This window comes from Daktulosphaira vitifoliae, unplaced genomic scaffold (assembly GCF_025091365.1).
Source record: "Daktulosphaira vitifoliae isolate Bord-2020 unplaced genomic scaffold, ASM2509136v1 Scaffold_1, whole genome shotgun sequence".
Lineage (NCBI taxonomy): Eukaryota > Metazoa > Arthropoda > Insecta > Hemiptera > Phylloxeridae > Daktulosphaira > Daktulosphaira vitifoliae.
Window position 1 is genome coordinate 15,867,625 of NW_026099572.1, and position 24,658 is coordinate 15,892,282.

Consider the following 24,658-nt stretch of genomic DNA (forward strand, 5'->3'; position numbering starts at 1 on the left):
TCATGAACTTTTTCCACGCTTGCATATTTTTTTTGTTCTCGCTAAAATATACAAAAAATTCATGCTAAGTGAATCCCAACGATAAAACTAACTAAAATTAAATTTAATTTCTCTGGGGATCACTTTCTTTTTAAACCTAATAAAAATATCAGTTGTTACTTTTTATTATTGTGACCAAAGCTAGTTATTTTAAGACTTAAAAAAATAATAAGCATGTATAAAAATAAACATTTTCATGATTCTGATTCTTTTTTACATATCAATAATTTTGCGAATTATTTGTATTTAAATACATCAAATATGAAATTATATGCTCAAATACTGCAAATTAAAATTTATTTGAAATGAAATTAATTTATTTATTACTTTAATGTATTTTTGTTATCTTGAAAAAATAATCATATTTGTAAGTTTTCTTACCAATATAAATTTAACAATAATTCGTATACAACTAAATGAACTATGATTGTATGACTAATAATTGATTTATGATTAGCAATAAAAAATTGATTTTTAAAAGAATTTTTACTCTTGTAATATTGTTTCGAGTGTGATGGCCTTAAATAATATTCAAACACTAAATTTATTCAAAAATTTCTGATTTATGCCATTAAGATATGCATTACTAGTTGAAACATCTATATATTTAAGCAAATGTAGATTTATATACAACTAATATATTTAAAAGTATGAATCATAAAATTATAACTCAATAATTAAAAATAAAAATAAATTACAAGAAGAAATTAAAACATTATTCCCCTTCCTGTTTTCGTTAATCAATAATTTCTTCATTAAAATTAATAGAATATATTTAATATAATTTTTAAATCATTATAAATATCATGTATATTGTAAGAAAAATTAATTACAAGGGTAGATTTCAAGGATAACTTTCGAAAGTTAAATGGGAGTTTGTCATATTTTCTTATTATTAAATGGAGAATGTTTTAAATAAAATTTTAACTAGTTAATAACAAGTATTGTATTATTACTTTTTGAACTATTATAACTTTTAGTTATAAGTGAGCACAATGAATAACAGCAGCGTAGAATAATAAATTTCTGTGTGTTATGATAAAAATAGAGCGTAGCTAAACACTATCCAACTCTTCATATTTTCTAAATCTTCAAATGCTAATATCTTCTATCTTCTTTTTTTTCCTCTCCTTTATCTCAACTACTTAGGGTCGGCCACCCTTATCCTAAACTTCCACTTAACACGATCTCTCACATCATCTACGCATACATCAGCCGTGATCATTCTTTAACATCCCTCTATTTCTTTTGTGGCATTCTTCTACTTCTTTTTCCTTTAACATACATTTTCATAACTGTTCTACCAGCTTCTGATTTCTTTTTCCTCATAACATAACCAAACCATCTAAGTCTAAAGTCTCTCATCTTATCCACGAACGACGCCATACCTATACTACTTCTTATATGTTCTTTCCTTATTCTATCTTCTCTAGGCACTCCACTCATCCATCTAAACATTCTCATCTTTGCTACACTCATTCTCTGCTCTATTTTCTTGTAAACCGCTCAAAACTCTGAACCGTACATCATAGCTAGTCTCACTACAGTTTAATAAAACTTACCTTTCAGCTTCATTGAAATTCTATTTTTATCTCTTTTTTCCCTTCTACTAACACTATATCGCCAACGAATAACATGCACCACGGTACATCTTCTTATATTTCTCTAGTAAATCATACATCATTATAAAAAATAAATTAGGGCTTAAAATAGAATTTTAGTGCACTCCAACTTTTTACCTTAAAATCTTCTATTACTCCACTCACACATTTTACCCTAGTACAAGTGCCATCATACATATTCTCTGTTATATTAGTGTACCTTTTTGGTACTCTTTTTCTCATTAATGCCCATTTTAAAACCTCAGTATATACTAATATCATTCACAGATACTTCTTTTCTATTAGTTGTCTCACACAAAAAACTGCCTTCATCGTTGACTTTTTAGGCAAAAAATCAAACCTGTTCTTTGTTATTGATCTTTCTTCTCTTATTCTTTTGTCTACTACTTTTTCCCAAATCTTCATACTATGACTCATAAGCTTTATGCTATTATAACTTCCATACTCTTGTATATATCATTTTTTTTAAATATTGGTATCACAATACTATTCCTATATTCTTTTGACATTTTCGGTACTAATAGGATTTTATTAAAAAGATACTTTAACCACCTTTCACCACACACCACCCAATATTTTTCATACTTCTGCTAGCACTTCATCTGGTCCTACTGCTTTGTTCATTGATGCCATAGTTTCCCATACTTCTTATTCATTAATTAAAACTCCCAGTCCCTCATTCCAACAGATATACTCTAAAAATGCTAATATCTCAATAAGTAATAATACAAAACTGTTATTACTTATTGAAATATTATCGATTAGTCAAAATTCTATTTTTATCATTTTTTACTTAATTGTAAAAATATAATAATAGGTTTCCATTAAATTTTCGAAATTCATCACTATATATATACCATTATAAATAATGTTTTCTTATGATAAATTTAATATTTACTATGATTTATAAAAATAGATAAAATTTTAATCTATACATTTTTATGAAAAAATCATTATTTAATAAAAAATTAGTAGTAAACTTAATAAATCACTATATAAAATACAAATGAGTTTAGTTCTAATATTTTTTTTATGAATTCTCAAATTTTTACGAAATTTGTTACCTAAGTTTTTCTAGTGGGTAAATAATTAATTATAAATTAAGGCCTCTTATATGTAATAAAAAACACATTATAGTTAAATTAATACCTTCTCAGCTTCATATCAAAGCTAAAATTAAAGAAAGAAAAAGCAATTCTAACTTTTAGAATTAACAATAAATCATTTTAAAGAATTCAGTAAGTATAAGACATCGGTTAAAAACATTATATTAGACGGCGCTACAGTTATGCAAATTTAATAGGTATTTGTGTCTATAATTAATTAGTTATGTGTTTATAAACAATTTAGACTAGTTGCACTGTTATGATACAATTCAGTGTATACTATCAATGGTACAAACATTTTATATTGGAATCATAATTGAATGTACGTGTTAATTAACATGAGTTTATTGTCAATGATTAATTTCATCAATATTTACAGTATGTATTTGATTTAAAAATGTTTAACTGCTTATTATTTTTAATTTGAGGCTTATTTATTAACAAATTAATATTTTTCAAATAAAATTTTGTAAAAAAAAAAAGTATTAAAAATCCTATTTTCGCAAAATTAATTTATTAAACTAAAGTGCTTATTAAATTTTTGTATAAAATGTGCAAAACAAATATTTTATTTTATTTTTAAATAAATTTAGAATTTAAAAAAAGTAGTTACCAGATATTCATTATTTGTAATAGAAACTATTATTACAATGTAGCACTTTAAATCAATCAGTTGTGAAACATCGAAATTTGAATATATATTAAATTCTGCTTAAGATACACCAAACAACCGAGACATTTAATGTTATTTATTTTATTCGACGATTCAGTAAAAAAAAAACCAAAAAGGAAAAATATATTGTTCATACACCATTGTAAAATTATGCATAACTATTTTATTATGCTTATGACATATTAAAGAAAACGTTTTATGGTCAAAACATGATTATTCTTACCAATCCTTTTTTTAAACCAAAATAAAAAAAATGCTTACCACGTCGCAAAAGTGGGATCTTGATCGAGTACCACTCGAATGATGTATAAAACACATGTTAATAATTTGAAAAATAAATTTACGATTCGAATACGAAGACCTGAAATGAAAGAAAATTATTATCTCAACCATTGAAATTAAAAATAAATCAGTTTATTAAAAAAAATCTTAACTAATTGAAAGCACATGTATGAATGTTCACATAAGTTATTTAAATAATTTAAATATCATGTATAATAAAGAATCACTATTGGAATCGTTCTAAGCATTATTTTTGTTATGATCAATTATTTAATTCATGCATTCAAGGGTGAAATATTTAATATTAATGTTAAATTATAATAACTATAACTATAATTATAGTTATTATTTTAGACATATCACTGGTCCACTTTTTTATTTATCAGTAACTTAAATTATAATGACCATTTTCTTATATGAATTATGTATATTATAAATTTATAATATTTAGTAGATCTTATTATATTTGGACTTATTTAACTAACACAAACTCGAAAAAATTCATCTTTTTAACATCCATATAAAATATGTTAATTTAATTATACAAATATTTTTTCAACTTTACTTTAAAATTTTTTTTTTAATGCATGATTTTTTTTTTCTATTTTATTTCAAAATGTATAATACATATTTTTATAATAGTCTACCAATTGTGATATCAATAATAACTACAGTTATATTTACAGAAATATTTATATTCCTTAATAAAATGTTTAAAACGTATTTTTTTTCCAGTAAACTAGCTATTTTTGGTAGATATCATGTCTATTTATATTTATTAAAATTAAATGTGAATTATATTAAATATATAATTGTTATACATGATTATAAATATTTTGAATTATTGAAATATCGGTGTACCGATTTAAATATTTTAATGCCGAAAAATTTTTATTATTATTATATATACACATTTTTTTACCAAATGTTTCTATAAAATTTTATTCATGTGTATATGATATAATACGTTTACGAAAAACTAGTTTTCAGTTAGAAATATTCTAAACACAGTCTTTAAAATTTGAATTAAAAATATTGTGATTATTATTAATATATAATATTTGATTATTTTAGAAATATCCTTTTTACTGCTCTATTTATGTTGCTTGCTTTAATTAATACTATGTAATGAATATTTTAAGAATATTAAAAAAATATTTATCTGCTTATAGAATAGTAAAATAAATTATTAGCACTGCAGTATTAATAATTAAAATTAATTTACAACATTTTATTGGAGAGATAACAAAATAAAAATACTATTTGTAGACTAATAATTACACAAAAATAATTTAATAAATAATAAAAAAAAAAAGTTGAAATTTTTTTTTAAATTTGTCTTTATAAGGTTTATAAGCAAAACTCGGAGAGTAATGTAATTACTATAGAATTTACATTTCTCTCATCCGATACAAACATATCCTCTTTGAACTATTTTATAAGAAATAAAATGATCCTTTATTAATGGATACTATATGAATATCATATAATAATAAGTCAGTTGATTACTCACTTGAGCGTTGATTCTTTATAAAATATATTTGTAAGCGTTCTTTGAATGTATTCTCATTTACGTAATACTCCACACGTACCCTATAAAAATACATCATTTTTAAAAATAAAACTTTAAAGAAAAATAACAATTAACAAATAATAATAATTATAAAATTGAGTACATATTTTTAATTCTATGAGATATCTATTAATAAACTAATAAAAATTAGAATAAATTCTTTTTCCACTTTATTTTAAAATTAAAAGTTAAATTTGATCACTTGTATATAATATTATTTGAAATTGACATATTTAAAATATTAAATATTAAATTCAATATTTTGACTAAATTTTGAATTTTGGCAACACAAAATGGTATAAAAAGCTTGGTAGTATAATTTATAGGTAAGTTAATATTCTGAATATAGTAAATTTTGATAAAGATCTGGCGGTTTTTAAAAGAAATAACTGGATTAATTGGGTATGCCGAAAATTAAATTTCAAAATTATTTCGAACACAAGAGTCGAATAATGAAAGGATCACAACCAATACACTCACTAGCGTAGAGAAACAAAAAGTTATTATTTTATATTATTCGGGTATTTCAAATGATCTAGCTACAATTTTCAAGAATTTTGATATTGCTTTAGTAACATCTAAGAACAGTAATTTTAGAGATTTATTGGTTAACCTTATAAATAAAGTAAAAGTATGGGTAAAAACGTAGAACTAACAAAAATAATATAGGGGTCAGGTAAAAAAAAAACACTATAGAACAGTTGAAAATCGAAAAAAGGATAAATCACGTATGGCTAAACATTTATTGACATACAATTACTCCATTAAAATCATAAAACTAATTAAAAATGTAAATAATTACAAAGAACTTAATATAAAGAAAGTAATAGAAATTATATAAAATAAGAATAATTTAATTAATTGGAATCTAAACCCACTGCAAAATTACTTATCACCTATAGATAGTTATTAAACATGTGTAAGCTGGTAAAATGTATCAATCACCTGGCGATATCAACACTAAGTAAAACATCACTAGTGATAAGGTAAATAGGCGATGAGGTCACAAAGGGTACTAAAGAAATTATTTTTTGTCAAGGTTTCAGTATGTGTTTACAACTGAATAATGTACTTTGTTCCTTAAGTAAATATATGCAATTTTTTTTATATTTTTGTGGCTTTTTGAGTTAAATATTTTAAATAATATTATTAACATAATTGCATAAATTTATTAAATTTTTAATGTTGGTTATTCAAGTATAAATGGTTTGATCAGTTTTATAACTTATCAACTTACATATTATATTTCAAATTAGCAATAACTACAGTGCGTCACAATATTTCTTGATATACTTTTAAGTCTGAATTTGTTATTTACAGTTCAATATTATTATATATTTTTTAATTTTATTAATTCTAGTTCTGTTACTAATACTAAAGTAATAACGTACAAAAAAGTTCAAATATTCTCCTAAATAATTAAAAAATATGAAATATTTCATTGATAAAATTCTCTAAAAATATCCTTTATTAACTAATTTAACTAAGGATCATAATAATATTTTAATAGGTGAATAAATTTTATATTTTAAATAAAGCTCTTAGTGCACTAAAAATTGACATTGTATGCTATTTAATTGAACCGAATAAGATATAGTGTTGTGTAAAAATGTATATGTACATGTAGTACAAAACTCTACAATTAACCTTTTTATTATGATACACTGTCCGTTAACACGAAAATGCTTCTAGATTGTCTACATTGACATTGCGTGTAGACAACGAATTTTGCTTTTTCCACTGTAACTCTTTAAGAATGTATTAAACTTCAGTGATGAAAATAATTGTTAAAAAATTTACCAGTTTAAAATTTTCTAGACCAATTTTCTTTTGTAATACTTTTAAAGTAATTTTTTTCGTAATCCATAAATAAAAAGTTATAAATTATAAGGAAAATATAGTTTTTATGTTTAAAGGGAATAAAAATTTGGAGCAAACTTTCTAGTACAAAAAATATTATGTTAAGCATTATTTGCAATGATCATCATAATTAATTTTAAAACATTAAATTTGTGATTTTAAAAATATTATTTTTTATGAGTCCATAACGACTTTTGAATTTGAATATCTAATAACATAAGCCTCTAAAAATTATGACTAATTCTGATTTTAAATATAATAGACAATTATATTGTATTGTATTTTCAAATGTTTCTTAACCCTTTCAGGACGGGCGGGACGTCTGAGTCCCGTCTCGAAAATTGCTTTTATAAAGTAAATGGTTACTATTATTGTATCAACCGTCCGGTCGGGACATCTGAGACTACTGGCAATAAGTATTTCAAATAAAAATGTAAACGGGACAAATAAGTCTCGGTCAAAAAAGGGGGAATAGGGTTTCAAAAAAAAAAAAAAATTTTTTTAGTACTTATTTGCTTCATAATTAAATAGCCTGTGAAAAACAAAATGGATTATATTCATTTTTTCTGGTGTCAAGACTGAAAGGGTTAAACAGAACAATCGAAAAATATAAAACACAATTATCAAGGCAGATCATTTTTTTAATACATTTTAAGTTCTTTTATAAAAAGTATCAATACTAAAACAAAAATGAAGTAACATCGCTATATTTTGCCCTATTCAAAATTATTTGGTAATTGCTGTTAATTCTCTAAAAAAAATTATAATTTGTTATAAATAGTCTGATTGTGCCTACAAACTGTCAATATTTGAAAAAAATTGTTCGATTTATATATTTTTTGCTTCTTATTAGTTTCTTAAAGAAAATCCTTTTGCTTATAAACTGACCAAGTTTCTTAAATGTCAAAGCATTCAATCATGAATGCTTTAATTAATACATTTTAAAAGTAAATTTGCTTATAGAACTTTAAGACTTGTATTATTCGATATAAAATAAGGTTTTTTTTACGTAAGATTTTTTTATGCTTCTATAATTACTGACATTCAAAATTTGTTACAGCGTTTAGCAAGTATCGCACGTATTAAAATGTGTATGTAAATCAATTATTGACTTTAATTGTCTTCATAAATACATATAATTTAGCTTTTCTTATCGTACAATGCGATCATTATCATGCGTTTATTATGAATAATAACGATTGATCCAATGGTGAATATCAGTTTTTTTATAGTCTTATTCATAAGATTAGATAGGTTTAGTTGTTGTTTGGAAATTACTATCCAGAGTTTCGATAGCTAACTTTTTAAAATTACTTTTAGGTTAGTATAATTTTTACTAATAGTTAAAATGGGTAAGCTTATAGAAGATTTCTTCTCTGTGTTATAGTAAAATACTCGCCCTTTCTCACTTTTTCTAAATCTTTAAATGCTAATATCTGAAAACTAATTATAGACTAGACACGTTTTATTTAATGCAATACCCGTTTAATATTAAATTAAAAAAAAATAGTCCCCAATAAATGTTCGAACATACCCTACCCTTAGAAATAATTTTTTTAGGGATATTGTAACGAAACAGCCAATCAAAAATAGTCAAATAAAAAAGTAAAATTTTTTAAATAGATTTTTGTTTTGTGTTTTATTAATGTGTTGGATAATTTTGTTTGAAAGCCTTAAATATTCAATAGCATTAATTGAACGTATAGCACTAGCTATAGTTATATCGTAAAATTTAGTTGCTTTTTAAAATTTAATTTAATTGCTAAATGGTTACTAGTTGAATAACTAATGGTGGGAATTAACTAGTTAAAAAGTTAATCTTTTTATATTTTCAATTTAATTAGTTAATTTTTTTTTAAAAACTAGTTTTAAAGGTAAACCAGTACAACCAATACTAAAGTATATAAAACGAATAAAGAAAATTTTTGTTGTCATTAATATCTTCTTCCTATTCAGTTGGGTTGGGTTAGGTGGACCAATAAAAGAAGATTTTAAACGATTTTAGGTAAAAAATTAATTTTAAATTATATAAACTTTTAGCTTCGATGAGAAGCTGTGAAGGTAATAATTTTACTATGACGTGTTTTTTTTTGTGTCTGTAAACACTGAATCTCAGCTCTCGCTGACGGATTTTGATGAACAATACGGCAAAGATCACAAATCATATCTAGTCGAAGACACTATTCTCAAAAATTGATAAAAATTTCTTCGTTCCACGTAAACGGAGGAAATCCCTATAAAAATTACAAATTTAAAAATCCCTAATTTTTGACATTTTTCCTTAAAATTGCCATAACTTTTTTAAAAATGACCGAATCAATATAATTTTTTTTTATAGATACCTTAGGTATTAACCTATCATTTTATATATTTTCGAGAACATTTGACCCTTTGCCAGCCCACAGGAAGGGTTTCAAAATGGTAACTTTTTCACAAAAAATTAACTTAACTTTTGAAAATGTTCCGAAAAGTCTGACACTTTTATATATATCTTAAATTAAATCTTATGTAATATACATTTTTTTGAAAAAAAAATTGACTTCTGGACCTGTCTTCGTGGTAAAAACGGACATCAAAGTTAAAGAAAAACGTATGGTTTACGTGAAAAAATTCCCGATTTTATATTTTTAAATTTATATTGCTATAACTTTTAAAAAAATGTATGGATCAATATTATTATTTTTTTATAAATAATTTTTATATACCCCTTTCATCTGACACACTTTTTTTGTAAATCGGCTCATACCACTTTATACAAAGGGGGTCAAAACTTTAAACATGAGTATTGAAACTAGGTCATTTTCAATTCAATTTTTGAAAGTTATTAAAATTGTTATGCTTTTTTTAAGTAGAGAAAAATAACTTTGAAATTTGAATTTACTATTTGATATGTAAAAAGTTTAAATTAGTAATAGCCAATATTTTTTAACGTTTTGATTATATTTAGAATAAATAATATATATGAAATAAGTGTCTGTAATTTTTTTTTACTAGTTTTTTTAACTAACAATTGTGTAATTATTGATATAATAATAAAGTTATATAAATTAAAATTACATACGAATGATTCATCATGGATAAGATANTGATATAATAATAAAGTTATATAAATTAAAATTACATACGAATGATTCATCATGATTCATACATTTTCTTCGAAAAAAAATTACAAATTTTAAAATTGCTTATTTTCGAAATTTTTTCAATTTTGTTTACTTAAAATTGCTATAACTTTTTTAAAAATCACCAAATCAATATAATTTTTTTTTTTTTTTAGATGTTTGATGTCTTTTCCTATCATTTGGTATATTTTATTTGTAAATCTGACACTTATCCTGCCCACAGGGAGGGATTTAAAATGACAACTTTTTCACAAAAAATTAACTTTTGAAAATGTTCCGGAAAGTCTGACACTTTTATATATATCTTAAATTAAAGCTAATGTAATGTACTTTATTATGAAAAAAAAAAATTTCGGGTTTTATTTCATCTTCATGGTGAAAATGGCTACCAAATGCTATTTTTGTGTGAAAATTTTCGATTTTGTATTTTACATTTTTAACTTTATTATGCTATAACTTTTTAAAAAATGTATGGATCAACATAATTTTTTTATGAGAAATAATATTTTTTAATAATCCCTTTTTCATTCGACATTCTTTATCTTAATGAGGATATTAATAAGGAACTAGCAGATCATGTAGCTTTTGAAATAATCTACCAATTTCTTAAAATTAAACAATATCTACAGATTTGCATCAATGCATTTTCTTTGATAGTGATTTTAATCACTGTCAGATATCATCTACACTTGTCCCAACTATGCCACTTCCATACTGTGCTACCGTTTTTTTTTAAATTAAATATAATTCATCAAAGCGTTTTATCATCGAATTCTAAAACTAATTAAGTTAATAAATCATTTCAACTTTTAATTTAGCTAGCTAAATTTATAATTTGGTAACATTTAACTGTTAATTTATCGACATTGTTCATACTTAACTTAACTTAACTTGAGTTAATTATTTCGATTAACTCAACCATCATTGATAAAATCTAACAACAATTTAAATCCCAAAAAGTACTTGAAAATGTATATAAAATAAAAAAAATTATTCTCATTTGATAAGTATATAATATTTCGATAGTTCTATGTTTAGTAAACATAAAATTTTATACTTATATAATTGATTACTTAAGAAACTTTAATTATATTAACATCCATTGATCTAAAAAAAAAAGTAGTTAAGAAAGCCGAGGAATTACTTTTTATATAAAAATATAAATTTATTATTTTATATTTATATAAAAAAAATTGTTTTTATATACTTTTTTGTTATTATATTAGTATTTTTATACTTAAAAATATTGATTTACTATTTAAGTAAAGTATATTTAAGTTGACATTTAACTTTGGTTATTAAACTTTTAAACTATCAGCTTAACATTATAATAATGTTAATAGTTAACGGTATTTTTAACACGATGTAATTTTCTCATAGAAATATTTATGATGAAAACCTCATGCAACAGCTTTTGTTCTAAGCAAAATATATTATCTTATGTATAAAAATGTATTTAAGTTATATAATAAATGAATTATTATACTTTTAATAATAGTAGTAATACGAACATACTTGAAATTGTATTTTTATCATTCATGATATATTTGTGTATTCTACAAATAGTACTTAGTCTAAAAACGAAAAAATTGCAACTCTTATTTAAAAATTTAATAATACTAACACAATAATAATTAATGTACAAAAATATGGATACAGGAACCATAAAATTATTTAAAGGCTTTAATAATTAATATTTAAATTAGGTGCTTAAATTATTTAAGCACCTAATTTTCAAATATTTCAAAAAAATAATATTATTTGTTCATTGCAAAAATCTGTTATATCATACGTTTGACTGATTTTTTTGTGTATTATTTAGAATATATTTTACTCTTGACCTATACACATATAAGTTGAAATTATATTTTAAAAAATATTTCATCCTGTTATCAACGATTTACTTTTTGTAAATCTTTCAATGCATTGACACAACTGTCAGTTTTAAAAGACGATTGAAAATTCAGTTAAGTTAAAAAAGGATTAACATCAGTAATGGAAATTAAAGTTTGTAGTATCACTAATCCTGATAGAGACTATATATTCATGTTGTAGTACCATTCATCGCCTAATACTTTTGAAGCTTTTGAAACTTTTTAAAACGNAAAAAAAAAAAAAAAAAAAAAAAAAACACATCATAGTAAAATTAATACCTTCTCCGCTTCGCATCGAAGCTAAAATATTGATTTACTATTTAAGTAAAGTATATTTAAGTTGACATTTAACTTTGGTTATTAAACTTTTAAACTATCAGCTTAACATTATAATAATGTTAATAGTTAACGGTATTTTTAACACGATGTAATTTTCTCATAGAAATATTTATGATGAAAACCTCATGCAACAGCTTTTGTTCTAAGCAAAATATATTATCTTATGTATAAAAATGTATTTAAGTTATATAATAAATGAATTATTATACTTTTAATAATAGTAGTAATACGAACATACTTGAAATTGTATTTTTATCATTCATGATATATTTGTGTATTCTACAAATAGTACTTAGTCTAAAAACGAAAAAATTGCAACTCTTATTTAAAAATTTAATAATACTAACACAATAATAATTAATGTACAAAAATATGGATACAGGAACCATAAAATTATTTAAAGGCTTTAATAATTAATATTTAAATTAGGTGCTTAAATTATTTAAGCACCTAATTTTCAAATATTTCAAAAAAATAATATTATTTGTTCATTGCAAAAATCTGTTATATCATACGTTTGACTGATTTTTTTGTGTATTATTTAGAATATATTTTACTCTTGACCTATACACATATAAGTTGAAATTATATTTTAAAAAATATTTCATCCTCTTATCAACGATTTACTTTTTGTAAATCTTTCAATGCATTGACACAACTGTCAGTTTTAAAAGACGATTGAAAATTCAGTTAAGTTAAAAAAGGATTAACATCAGTAATGGAAATTAAAGTTTGTAGTATCACTAATCCTGATAGAGACTATATATTCATGTTGTAGTACCATTCATCGCCTAATACTTTTGAAGCTTTTGAAACTTTTTAAAACGAATCTATAAAAATAATTAATAACATTGTTTATTTCAGTTACATTTAATCTGGTTTGTGATCAAATATGATATTATAACAAGAAATTAAAACTACTTGAAATATTATTGTTAAATTTGATAATTTAAGTAAACTTTGGTTTTATGCTTTCATAGGAATTTTTAAGTGTAGGCTTTGATGAATATTTCAAATCCTGATTTAAGCGTATTATATACAAGGTGGCCCACCACTTACTGACAACTTAAATAACTTTTGATCCAGTTAATATTTTTAGCTGATTTTTTTTTTAAATAATAGTTATACGTTAGGTCCATAGCTATATCTCAATAATTAATTTTTTTTACATTTTATTAAAAATATTAATTATTTTTAAATTTTAAATAAAAAGTAAAAAAAAAATTTAAGATAGCTATTTTGTAGAGTAGAATTTAAGAAAAATTTTAGTAAAAAAATATCTTATTAATATTCAGTAGTAAATATTCTGTAGCGTTTTGAAGTTTGTAAAAATTTGAATTTTCATGTACTATTTTACGGTTATAAACATTGAAATACGTATTGAGAAAAGGACAGAAGAAAACGCTATCTTTTCATGATTACTGTGTATACATATGATGATAGTGTGTATACATTACAAACATGGCATTAATACCATGATAAGAAATTAGATAAGGCAATTATTACTTATCACTCTCATTCAAAAGTATATTGAAAAGATAGCGTTTTCTTCTGTCCTTTTCTCAATACGTATTTCAATGTTTAATACCGTAAAATAGTACATGAAAATTCAAATTTTCACAAACTTCAAAACGCTACAGAATATTTACTACTGAATATTAATAAGATATTTTTTTACTAAAATTTTTCTTAAATTCTACTCTACAAAATAGCTATCTTAGATTTTTTTTTTACATTTTATTTAAAATTTAAAAATAATTAATATTTTTAATAAAATGTAAAAAAATTAATTATTGAGATATAGCTATAGACCTAACGTATAACTATTATTTAAAAAAAAAGTCAGCTAAAAATATTAACTGGATCAAAATTTATTTAAGTTGTCAGTGAGTGGTGGGCCACCCTGTATTTAATATCTTACATACCTTAGATTTAACAAAATAAAAGTAGATTATAAACTTGAGTTAAATTGTTTAAGGAGTACCGCAAAATCTGAAATATGAATGTTCATTTTTGGTAAAGTATTGAGTTTATAAGTTTCAATGTGAAGTTAGGATAGTAATAATTTTACCATGACGTATATTTTTTTTTTTACTACTGTTATAAATAATCAGCTCCTATTAGACTCTAATTGTCAATCAATAAGATAAAAGAACCCGAATTCTATCTAGTTAAAGGCTCCGTGATGAAAAATCTTCAATTTTTTTCCATTAAAAACATCACAACATATTTTTGACAATCAATCGTTAATAATCGATAATTTAGTTCCATCTTAAAATAAATATTCTTTTGGAAAACACATGAATAAAAATGGCATTTTCGATACTTCTTCTCTTTTTATTCAAAATAATAAAAAACTATACATGTATACATAAATAATATAAGTAAATGTAGTGTTTAAAGTTTAATTTCATAACTTGTGTTTGTTTCATAACTTTACTGATTATGACAACTTTTTTTAGATTTACGTTTTTAAAAATTTAATGTACCAAGTATTTCGTATAAGTATTTCGATGTATCAATATTATTTTTCCTTTTTAATCTTAAATTGGAAGATCTAAGCATCAATGTTTTATAATCATGTTAAATTAATGATTTTGAAATATTCTATGCTGAAAAAAAATATTGCCTATTTATTTTTTATGGTATCAAAATTAAAATATCATATAATTTTTTTGTAAAAATTGTCAATTTTTAAAAAATATACTCTTGGTTTTTTTTTTGGTAAATTAATGCCAGAAAATAAAAGAGTATGATGGTTGTTCAATTTTTCCTTCATCTAAATAATTATTGTTTCTCCAAAAAAAATATAACAAAACTATCTCCAAGCACTTTGAAATTGTTAATTTTTTTTTTGATAGTAATTTTTATCTATTCTGCTTTCAACTACACTCAGGTCTTCAATATGTCATGTCACAATTAATATGTGTTTTTTACACATAATTTAATATTTTCAATTTAATTAAATAGTTTTAATAAATTCAAAACTAACAATTAATGTAGTTATTTTTTAATAGCATCTATTTTAATGTACAGATTAATTAATTTTTAACGCATAAACATAAAATAACGTCATCTAGGCTACTAGTAACTTAGTACCTAAATAATGTAAGCGATATTGCAACAACAATAATCACGCATGCAATCAACTATTAATTATGTTTGCCATGATAAACTATTCAATGTATGTCATATGTATATAAAATATACTAATGTGTTGTATACATCTCCGAACTAGGTTAAAATACAAGTTATTTGCTGAATAATATTAATCGAAACAACTACAATTTATAATATGCAATCAATATATTCGTAACTAAGAATAATGAGAAGCATCATTGAATCGAGTTACCAATGACATTAATTGAAATTTTACAATAATTGCTCATAATAGGTTATATACAAATTTGATTTGACCATTTATTATAAATCAATTTTGTAAAAATTCATATCACCTAAATAAACAATAGAAAATTTTACCATTGGTAATAAATATAATAGTTATACTAAATTAGTATTTTTAACTGTTACTGAAAGCCATTTATCCTCTTATGCCACCGTTGAATTGAGCTGCGTCATTCGATTTCTATAAGCAAAAAGTAAAAATCCTATGAAAATCCACCGAATAATGGTATTGATGTACGGTGCAGATGTCATGAATGTTTAAATAGCACAACAATTGTACACAGCTTCTTTAGAGATTCGTCAAAATATTGTTTTTGAACCTCGTTCCGGGTGTTCTTTAAGCGTACTTAGAGTAAACAGTACAATGCGTTTTGTACATAATACATCGTGATGAGCGTCTTACCCTCAAAGATAATAGCTACGAACTGACATCTTCCCATTGAAGTAAGTCATAACGTATATTGCCTTGTTTATTAATTCGATTGAGATTTTTTCATGAAAACAGTATAACTGCAATGTGTTATATTTGTTTATTACTTGCAATGAATAATTATGACATTCAATTTTACAAAAAATGAATTTGACTTTCTGAATTTTCTTTTGAAATGAAAGAGATTTTCGATAAATTTATCATATCATGCTATGCGTATTAATGAATGTGAAAGAGACGGATATATTCTTAAGTCTAAAAGTACTGCGTACTTCATTTTATGAAGATAATGTTATTAATTATTTTTTTACTTCATAGCAGTTTTATGAGAAATTTATTTAACTAAAAATTGTACAATACTAATTATAATTATTATAATTTATATTTCGCATAACCAAAATAAAAATGATATCAGAGTTTTTAATATTTTTACATATTGAACAATGATAAATATATTTATTTTATCATAATTATGATTACACAATACAGCGTTTAACCAAAAATCGTAAAGTGACATAAGTGTTAAGTACACTTACATCGAACCCTTAATGAAACTAAAACCATTTTAGCGTGGTTATTTAAAAAGCCATTAACCCTAAGTGCAGGATATGAGATACGCCACAAACAGCAATGTTCAATAGAAATTCACCAATCGTTTGGCTTTGGTATCCAACTTATGTCAGTTAGCATCGTTAAACTGTCTCTGAGCTAAGCACATTTCCAACGCTTATACTTGAAAATTTTTTTTAATATAATTAAATAAGATTTGAATTGAACACCTTTTGAATAAATCTTTGCTTTTCAAAAGAGTTTAAAAATTGCATCGTATGGCAAAAAAATTGTTTCATAAATGGTCGGTTATAAAAATTGAAAATATATAGTCATTAAAAATTTTTTAGCTATGTAACGTTCAAATTATTTCTTATAAAATTTAATTATTGTTTTTAATTTATTAATTACTTAATTACATTTTAAATACGATTTGTTAAAAAATTAGTTATTAGCTCTTTGTAAATTTAAATAATTCTGTTTTTAAATCTTGTGCTGCTTAATAAATATTTAGTTCATAATTGAATTTATAATGTAACTTACAAATGAATTAATTGAAAAATGAAATAAGAACAATGACCATTTAGATTATTAATGAAATATTGTTCTACGGAAATTTTTTTTTTGTATTATAAATTGTAATAATGTATTTGACTTATTATATATAGTTAACTTGTTTGTGAAATTTGATAACTACTTATTATTATTAAAAAATAAAATTATGAAATGTTTTATTTGTCTAATTTTTTTTTTTTTTTAATAGTATCAAGAAAATACTTTAAAAATCAAATGTATACTATAATTCTGCACTATATTCATAACATTTATAGATAAATATTTATTAATAGCTGTTTTGTGATTTAATTTTTGTTAAATAGTGAAATTCAAGTTTCAATTAAAGATATTTTATATTCAATAATATGTTATATTAACACATCAAATATAAAACAAATCACTAATTATAATTGGGTATAGTTTATTGTGGTAATAATAATAAACTTTATATTTTTAACAAAAATTCATTATTTTTAATACAAATGTGAGAGGTGCTTAGATAAATGATTTAAAAATTGATATTTGTTTTGGATTTTATAATATTATTTACCGGCAAGAATAGTAATATAACTTAAAAAAAACTTTGTAGGGGAAAAAAGAGTGCATTATATACTATTTAATAACATAACCATTTTTCGCAATACTCTCAAATGAAAACTATAATAGCTAAATTAATGAAACTTTTCTGGTTTAAGATGTAAGGTTTTTATTCACATAAATGAAAAACTTAAAATTAAAATTTTTGAGTTGTGTCGTAATTCTTGCTGATAGATGATTTAAACTCATCATTTGCCACTACAGCATTGAATCTGGAAAATTGCATAATCTGAGCGCCTTCTAAAATATGCATGTATAAATAGTAAAAATTGTATTTTTAAAATATAAATTTTTAATAAAATTTTATAAATATTAAATAATACATTTTTTTCTGTGTTCTATTTTGGATTGTTATGTTATTCAAAGTAATATTTATGACGTCGCTATCTCAGTCACGGAGTGTTTATTGTCAATTATGACTATCAATAGATATGCTTTATGTATTATTAGTTGGTGGAATTATAAAATCACAACAATGTGCCTTAGAACTACCATTGATAATAAATGCTGCGAATATCGACGTCATAAAAAAACCAATTAGCTCCGTGTATTTGAAATTACTCGTGTATTATTGAAATTTTAAAAATTTTATACCTAATAAATGAATAAAAATATATTAAAAACTTAAATGCCATTTACTATTAAATTCAAAATATGTGTTTCATTTAAAAAAATCAATGTTGAAACTCTTTCCAGGGATGAACTTAAATAGTAATACATAGCTAATAATTCAAGAATAATATGTAACTAATGGTAAATAAAAAAAATGTTTAAATTATTTTTATTCTGTAATTGATTAGGTTATGATAAAGAAATCATTCTGTACATTCACATGTGTAAAATAAAACAAACTGAAGTTGTAATCACAACAACACTTTTTTATTTTAAAAACTTAAAAGTTTTAAATGAAATTGTAGTTTCATCATATCTGGAAGTATACCAGAAAACTGCGTATATTTATTTAATGAAGAGAGTTGTTTACGTGAATTACTTAATAGTGGTCACTGATTTATTAATGTATTTATTTCATTAAAAATTGAAAATTAATATAGCGTCGAAACATTTAATAACTATTTGAATAAACTAAGATAAATTTTAGACTCCTTTTAAAACTACGGTTAATATTTTTTATTAATTTTCCAGCGATATAAATAAATAAAATGATAGCATGTACATATTTTTATTTTTAGAACAAATAGTTAGTTATTTGAAACATTGATTCTTTAACATGCATATAAAGTTTAAGATTTTCCATGAATGACATCAAAGTATAGATTATACAAACTATAAGATAACAAAATACATTATAAAATAATGAAAAGTCTTTTTTTTAATAATTATATTTATTCAAGTTAGTGTTTCTATGACTTGTTTTTATATTATTAAAAATCATCACCAAATATTAGGAATTCGAATCTTTAAATTATAAGACTAAAAATATTTAAAAATGAACATTTATTAAAGTGAAATTTCAGTTATTTTAATTTTATTATAATGAATTATTATGCAGTATATTTAAATACGTTTAATCTGTTTGTCATTACAAACATATTATTGTATAATTTTTTGAACCTGATACTTTTTCTCTTTAGAAAAATTTTAAATTCTCAACAGTTTCGGAGAAATGAGTGTATTATCAGATTTTGATCATTCTGTATATAGCAGTAGTACTTCAATAAAAATCAATTTCGAATATTAAGTCGATCCAGAGGTTTTGCTTTTTTGGTTTATTCCCTTCTATTACCAAAATCCGAGATAGTAAAAAACTTTCGACATAGATTGCTTAGGTTAGATTAATTGTGCATTTAATGAGATAACTTAACACCCTTTATCTGACAATAGGTAATATAAGCACTGAAGCCAAATGGTCCGTATTACTATAAGCAATTGTCTCTGCATTTACCTTTGACACGCCTTTGTCTTTACTACGTGTGAATCAGCTACCCAACAACTCAAACACCCACCGTGATCGGATTAGCGAACAAAAATTTTATATCTATTTATTTTTTCTGAACAAGTAATTTATTTCTCTTATCTATATCTTGTCATTCTTGTTTTTATTTAACGTAATTTAAACATTTGTAACAGCATTTTCAACCTTTAAAATCACGTCAAATAGCACTATATGATTTAGAGATATTTTAAAGATGAAATTCATTAAGTCATTTTAGAGGTAAAAAGTAGTTTAATGAACATGAATAAATTAAAAACTATTAGCAGCTAAAAATTCATTAAAGTCGCTGTACAATTTTGAAGTATTATGATGAGAGTTTGCACAAAAATCCAATCCTATTCTCATTACTCATTATTATGAACCCATTCCAATTTAAATTGAATTTCAAGATATACATTGCATTAAATTATTCAAAATTAAAAATATTTTGTATGTTGCAAGCTATTAAAAAAATCGTAAAAAGTATTGATTAAAGAATAATAAAAAAAAAAACATAGTAGTTATTGGAAATTTGAATAACACTATGATAATTAATGATTATTAATTTATCTATAATCATATCCCAATAGTTTAGAAATAAAAATAGTAAATAATTATTTTCTTAAAACAGTAATGAAAACTTTAAGTATCAATACTATTTAATAGAAATTGAATATTCTTCTACAAAATAAATGTAATATCAAGTTCAAGACAATGCTAATAGATCACTTTTAAGCATAAAAAGATAATATTTTCATTCACATAAATACTGAGTATATGAGACCTAGATCAAAACGCTTATAACTTTTGATAAAATAAAAATTTGATTCAAATTTTGTTTTTATTAATAAGAAAATTTTTTTGAAATATCAAAATAGCTATTTGTAAACCATAGTTAACAAAAAAATTTTGATGGGTCGACAACAATTTTAGAGCAAGTACTCATTGAGTTAAAATTATTTTAATACATGAAGTGGGTGTGTAATGAGGGTAGAAGTAGTTCATACTGGTATACGATCGTAAGTGTTCCATATTCACACAATGTGCTAAAATACTTCTAACTCAATGAGTACTTGTTCTAAAATTGTTATCGACCCTTGAACATTTTTTTAAAGAAAAGAGCTAAAAAATAACTATTTTGAAATTTTAATAAAATTAAAAATAAAACGGTAGCACAGTGAAGTCGTGGCACAGTGTGGACGTGACATAGTTAAGAAAAGTATAGATGACATCTGACAGTGATTAAAATTACTATCATAAGAAACGCTTCAATGCAAATATGTAGATAGTGTTGAATTTTAAGATATTAGTATATTATACCAAAAGCAAAATTAATTCCTATTTCCTTTATTATTCCTGATTAGTAGTTATTTGATTTAGAAGTAGAATATATGATTAAAAATCCATAAAAGCAATTAATATACAGTATATAACATAAGCTTTAATTTGATATATATGAGCTGTTTAAGTATTAATAATAATAATATAAAAAAAAAAGGGAAATATATAAGGTTTCAATATAAAAAAAATAATTTTGATTTGTTTATTATTCAATAAGTTATGGCAGTTTTAAGTACAAAAATAACATTTTTTGTTCAATTTCGGCATCAATTTGCACGTAGAAAATAAGTCGTTGGGACAAATTTTAGCAATAAAACGTAACTAATTTTATCTATTCTCATCAAACATGTTCCCGGTCATACAATAACAAAAAAAAGAAAAAAACAATTATACACGTATAATGACTCGCACTTACAGTGTATTATATATTGGTATAATAAACTAATATATAAATGTTTGAATAATATTATCATTGTCAAAATTGTGATACATGCATCTTCACTAAAATATTTAGGGACTTATTTAATTATTTAGGATATCTGTAAATACTAACACCATCCGTGTGGTTAAATTATTTCAATATTCCCTTCATCTATAATCTACTCTCAGAATTGTATATACAATATACATGGCCATAGGCAAATGGGTAGTTGTCATGGTTGCGACTAGTGCTTAATTAAAACTGTCCCTCTCTTCCTAACTGTCTAAAATAAAGTAGACAATGGACAACATTGCATTACATTATTCACGGACAAAAAACATTATAACAGTGTGAATTTGAGTTTAAATCAACGTAATTCATTTATCATATACACTTAATTAATTGAAAATTAAAAAAAATATTGATAATTTTTTATTGTTCCTTTCATGTACATGTTTTTTTTTCAATTTAATAATTATGAAGTATACTTTATCTTATAAAAGTATCAACTTTATTTTTTCAACCTGCAATATATATATAATTCAATTATATATATGCATAATGCATACATTGTGTTTATATATGCGGTCTAGTATTCATGTAAAAATAAATAAATATTAAGTCTAAGTAAAACTCACTATTATAAACAAATTTTGCTTGTATTAGATACTTTGTTTATCTTATCGCAATAAATGTTTATTTATATAAACCAGTAACGTTATGGAAACTCTTATAAATAATAGTTTATAGATTTTTTTAACATTAATAATTAAAATCATTAAAATTTTACACTCTGTTTTTTGTAAAATGTTTTTAGTTGCTCGTTTGCTTTTAAAGTTGTTGCATCGTGTTTTTTGTAATTTTCATAAGAAATTGTTTGACAAATGGCTACTTGAAGTATTTCTTTTGTTTATTAAATAAACCAAACAGTATTCAAAATTACAGATAATTAGCCATCAATTAATAAAAATGCACTTGAATTTTATTTTTATTGATTTCGTGTTGAAAAATAATCGTTTAAATTCGCTGAGTAAAAGTAATTGAAGAAGTTATAATTATATGGAATAAAGCTATAATACCAACTACTTACAAAAAAATGCTTTAATCAAATTTAAAAAGGTCTGTAATCAGTGGCTTAATTTATATAAACATAAAAATAGAAAAATGACAATACATCGTCAATAAGAATTGGGTTTCATATTTAAAATGATTAATCTATTTGATATCGCTGATGCGAGTGCTTTAAAAAAAATTACGTTTAATAAAGATCGATTGTTTTTATTGGCTCGACGAAAACTAGGAAGACGTGGATTTATATTTACTATAAACTTAGTTGGTTCACAAAGAGAACAACGGATAATTAAACATGAAGAAAAGCGGCGTTTTTATGAAGAAACAAACATTAAATGTATTTACTTTGTTTGATACTGAAGATACCAACTCAAGTGAAAACAGTTCAAATTTCAATCGGTTTGAGATGATTCAAAATGATTAACATTCAATTTTGTTTATGGAAATCTTATTTTAGAGCTATATATTAAAAAAATAACAAAGTAGGAGCAACATTTTGAATAAAAAAATTGTTTTGGTCTTTTTGGAGCCACCTTAGCTATATATACTTTTAAATGTTTAATAACTTATAGAACTAATAACTAATAGATATACTTGTAAATAAAATATTCAATTTAGATGAAAAAAATGTACTTTAAAAAAATAATATTATAACTAAGTATAACGTACACTGAATTTTTACTTATATAAAAAAAGTCCAAATGATAGTTAGAACTAATTATAATTAGTAATGATAATTAGAAAAAACAAGATTCATTTAATCTGAATAAAACTATTATATTTCATAAAAAAATTGAATACTTAAAATAATTATTTTTATTTTTAATTACAATATTAACTTTCGGTAATTTTATTTTAATTAAACTGCTAATAATTCTAATTATATTTATACTTCGTAGCTAAATTATTTGATTTGAATTAAAAATAAATTTAATAACTCGGTTATATTTTTATAAACTGTATTTTTGACAAAAAATAAAAATGAAAAACCTTTGAATAAATAATTTTACTCACAGTTTTTGGCATGTTTATACATAATTAATTACATTTAAGTATTATCCTTACCTGAAACAAAAATAAAAATAGATAAAAATTTTTTTCTATTTTTAGTGAATTAATTATTTAACATTTAATCATAAAATATTATGCATATGTAGAATATTTAGATGATATACTCAACTTTATTTCTTTAAAATTTAAATTAATTGTTGTTTATAAATCCTAAATAGATGGAAATATAATTATGATACATTTTTAAATGTTTATTTTGTAAATATAATTAATGTCAAATATCTCATGAATGAAATTACACATACTTGATATATTTTTTTAATATAAAATTGATTTATTAATATCAATATGGTTTAAACAAAGTTGTGTGGCTGTGATTTTTCAATATTTATTTATTGTTGATTGGTTATAAATATATCAAATTTTAATAAGTTTTTTCTGTTTGCATTAAAAATAAAGGGTACGTGACTATTTTTTTCGATAGAACACGGTATTAACAATTATTTGTTTAAATTGTGTTGTATTAGTTGATGCAATTAATTATTTTACAACCTGTAAATATTTAGGATTTTTCCATTGAAAAAATGATTCTAGGATTTGATTCACAAGTTTTATAGGAATATATAATTGTACACTTTTAAAAAAATAAAAGAATACAATTATTAATTGAACAATCTAAATCCATTATTTTCAATTTTTTTTTATTTACAAAAAACTATCTGTACAATAGAATAAGTACAATAAGTTTTTTTTTTATATCAAATATGTACATGGCTTATTTTAAATTAGCATGCAAGGAAGTCACCCATTGGTAACACCTCTCTGTTAGTTAAATAAAATTTTGTTAGCGGTTTA

General features: G+C 22.9%; 1 protein-coding gene and 2 long non-coding RNA genes across 6 annotated transcripts in view; 1 reads left to right on the top strand and 2 right to left on the bottom strand.

Moving 5' to 3' along the window:
• Positions 1-24,658, bottom strand: part of LOC126902069 (potassium channel subfamily T member 2) — a 128,611-nt gene that overhangs the window by 18,147 nt on the left and 85,806 nt on the right. For all 4 annotated transcript variants that reach the window (XM_050679116.1, XM_050679094.1, XM_050679108.1 and 1 more), the window contains exons 3-4: positions 5,236-5,315; positions 3,702-3,801 (exon numbers count right to left, since the gene is read on the bottom strand). In XM_050679116.1, coding sequence (XP_050535073.1) covers positions 3,702-3,801; positions 5,236-5,315 — 180 coding nt within the window. The remainder of the gene's footprint in view (positions 1-3,701; positions 3,802-5,235; positions 5,316-24,658) is intronic.
• Positions 2,751-3,705, top strand: LOC126902859 (uncharacterized). The gene is made up of 3 exons (XR_007703359.1): positions 2,751-2,899; positions 3,012-3,145; positions 3,424-3,705. It is a non-coding gene; the product is annotated as an uncharacterized LOC126902859 (long non-coding RNA).
• LOC126902835 (uncharacterized) overlaps positions 23,815-24,658 on the bottom strand; it is a 32,510-nt gene continuing 31,666 nt past the window's right edge. Inside the window, exon 3 of the long non-coding RNA XR_007703353.1 lies at positions 23,815-23,857. This is a non-coding gene — a long non-coding RNA (uncharacterized LOC126902835). The remainder of the gene's footprint in view (positions 23,858-24,658) is intronic.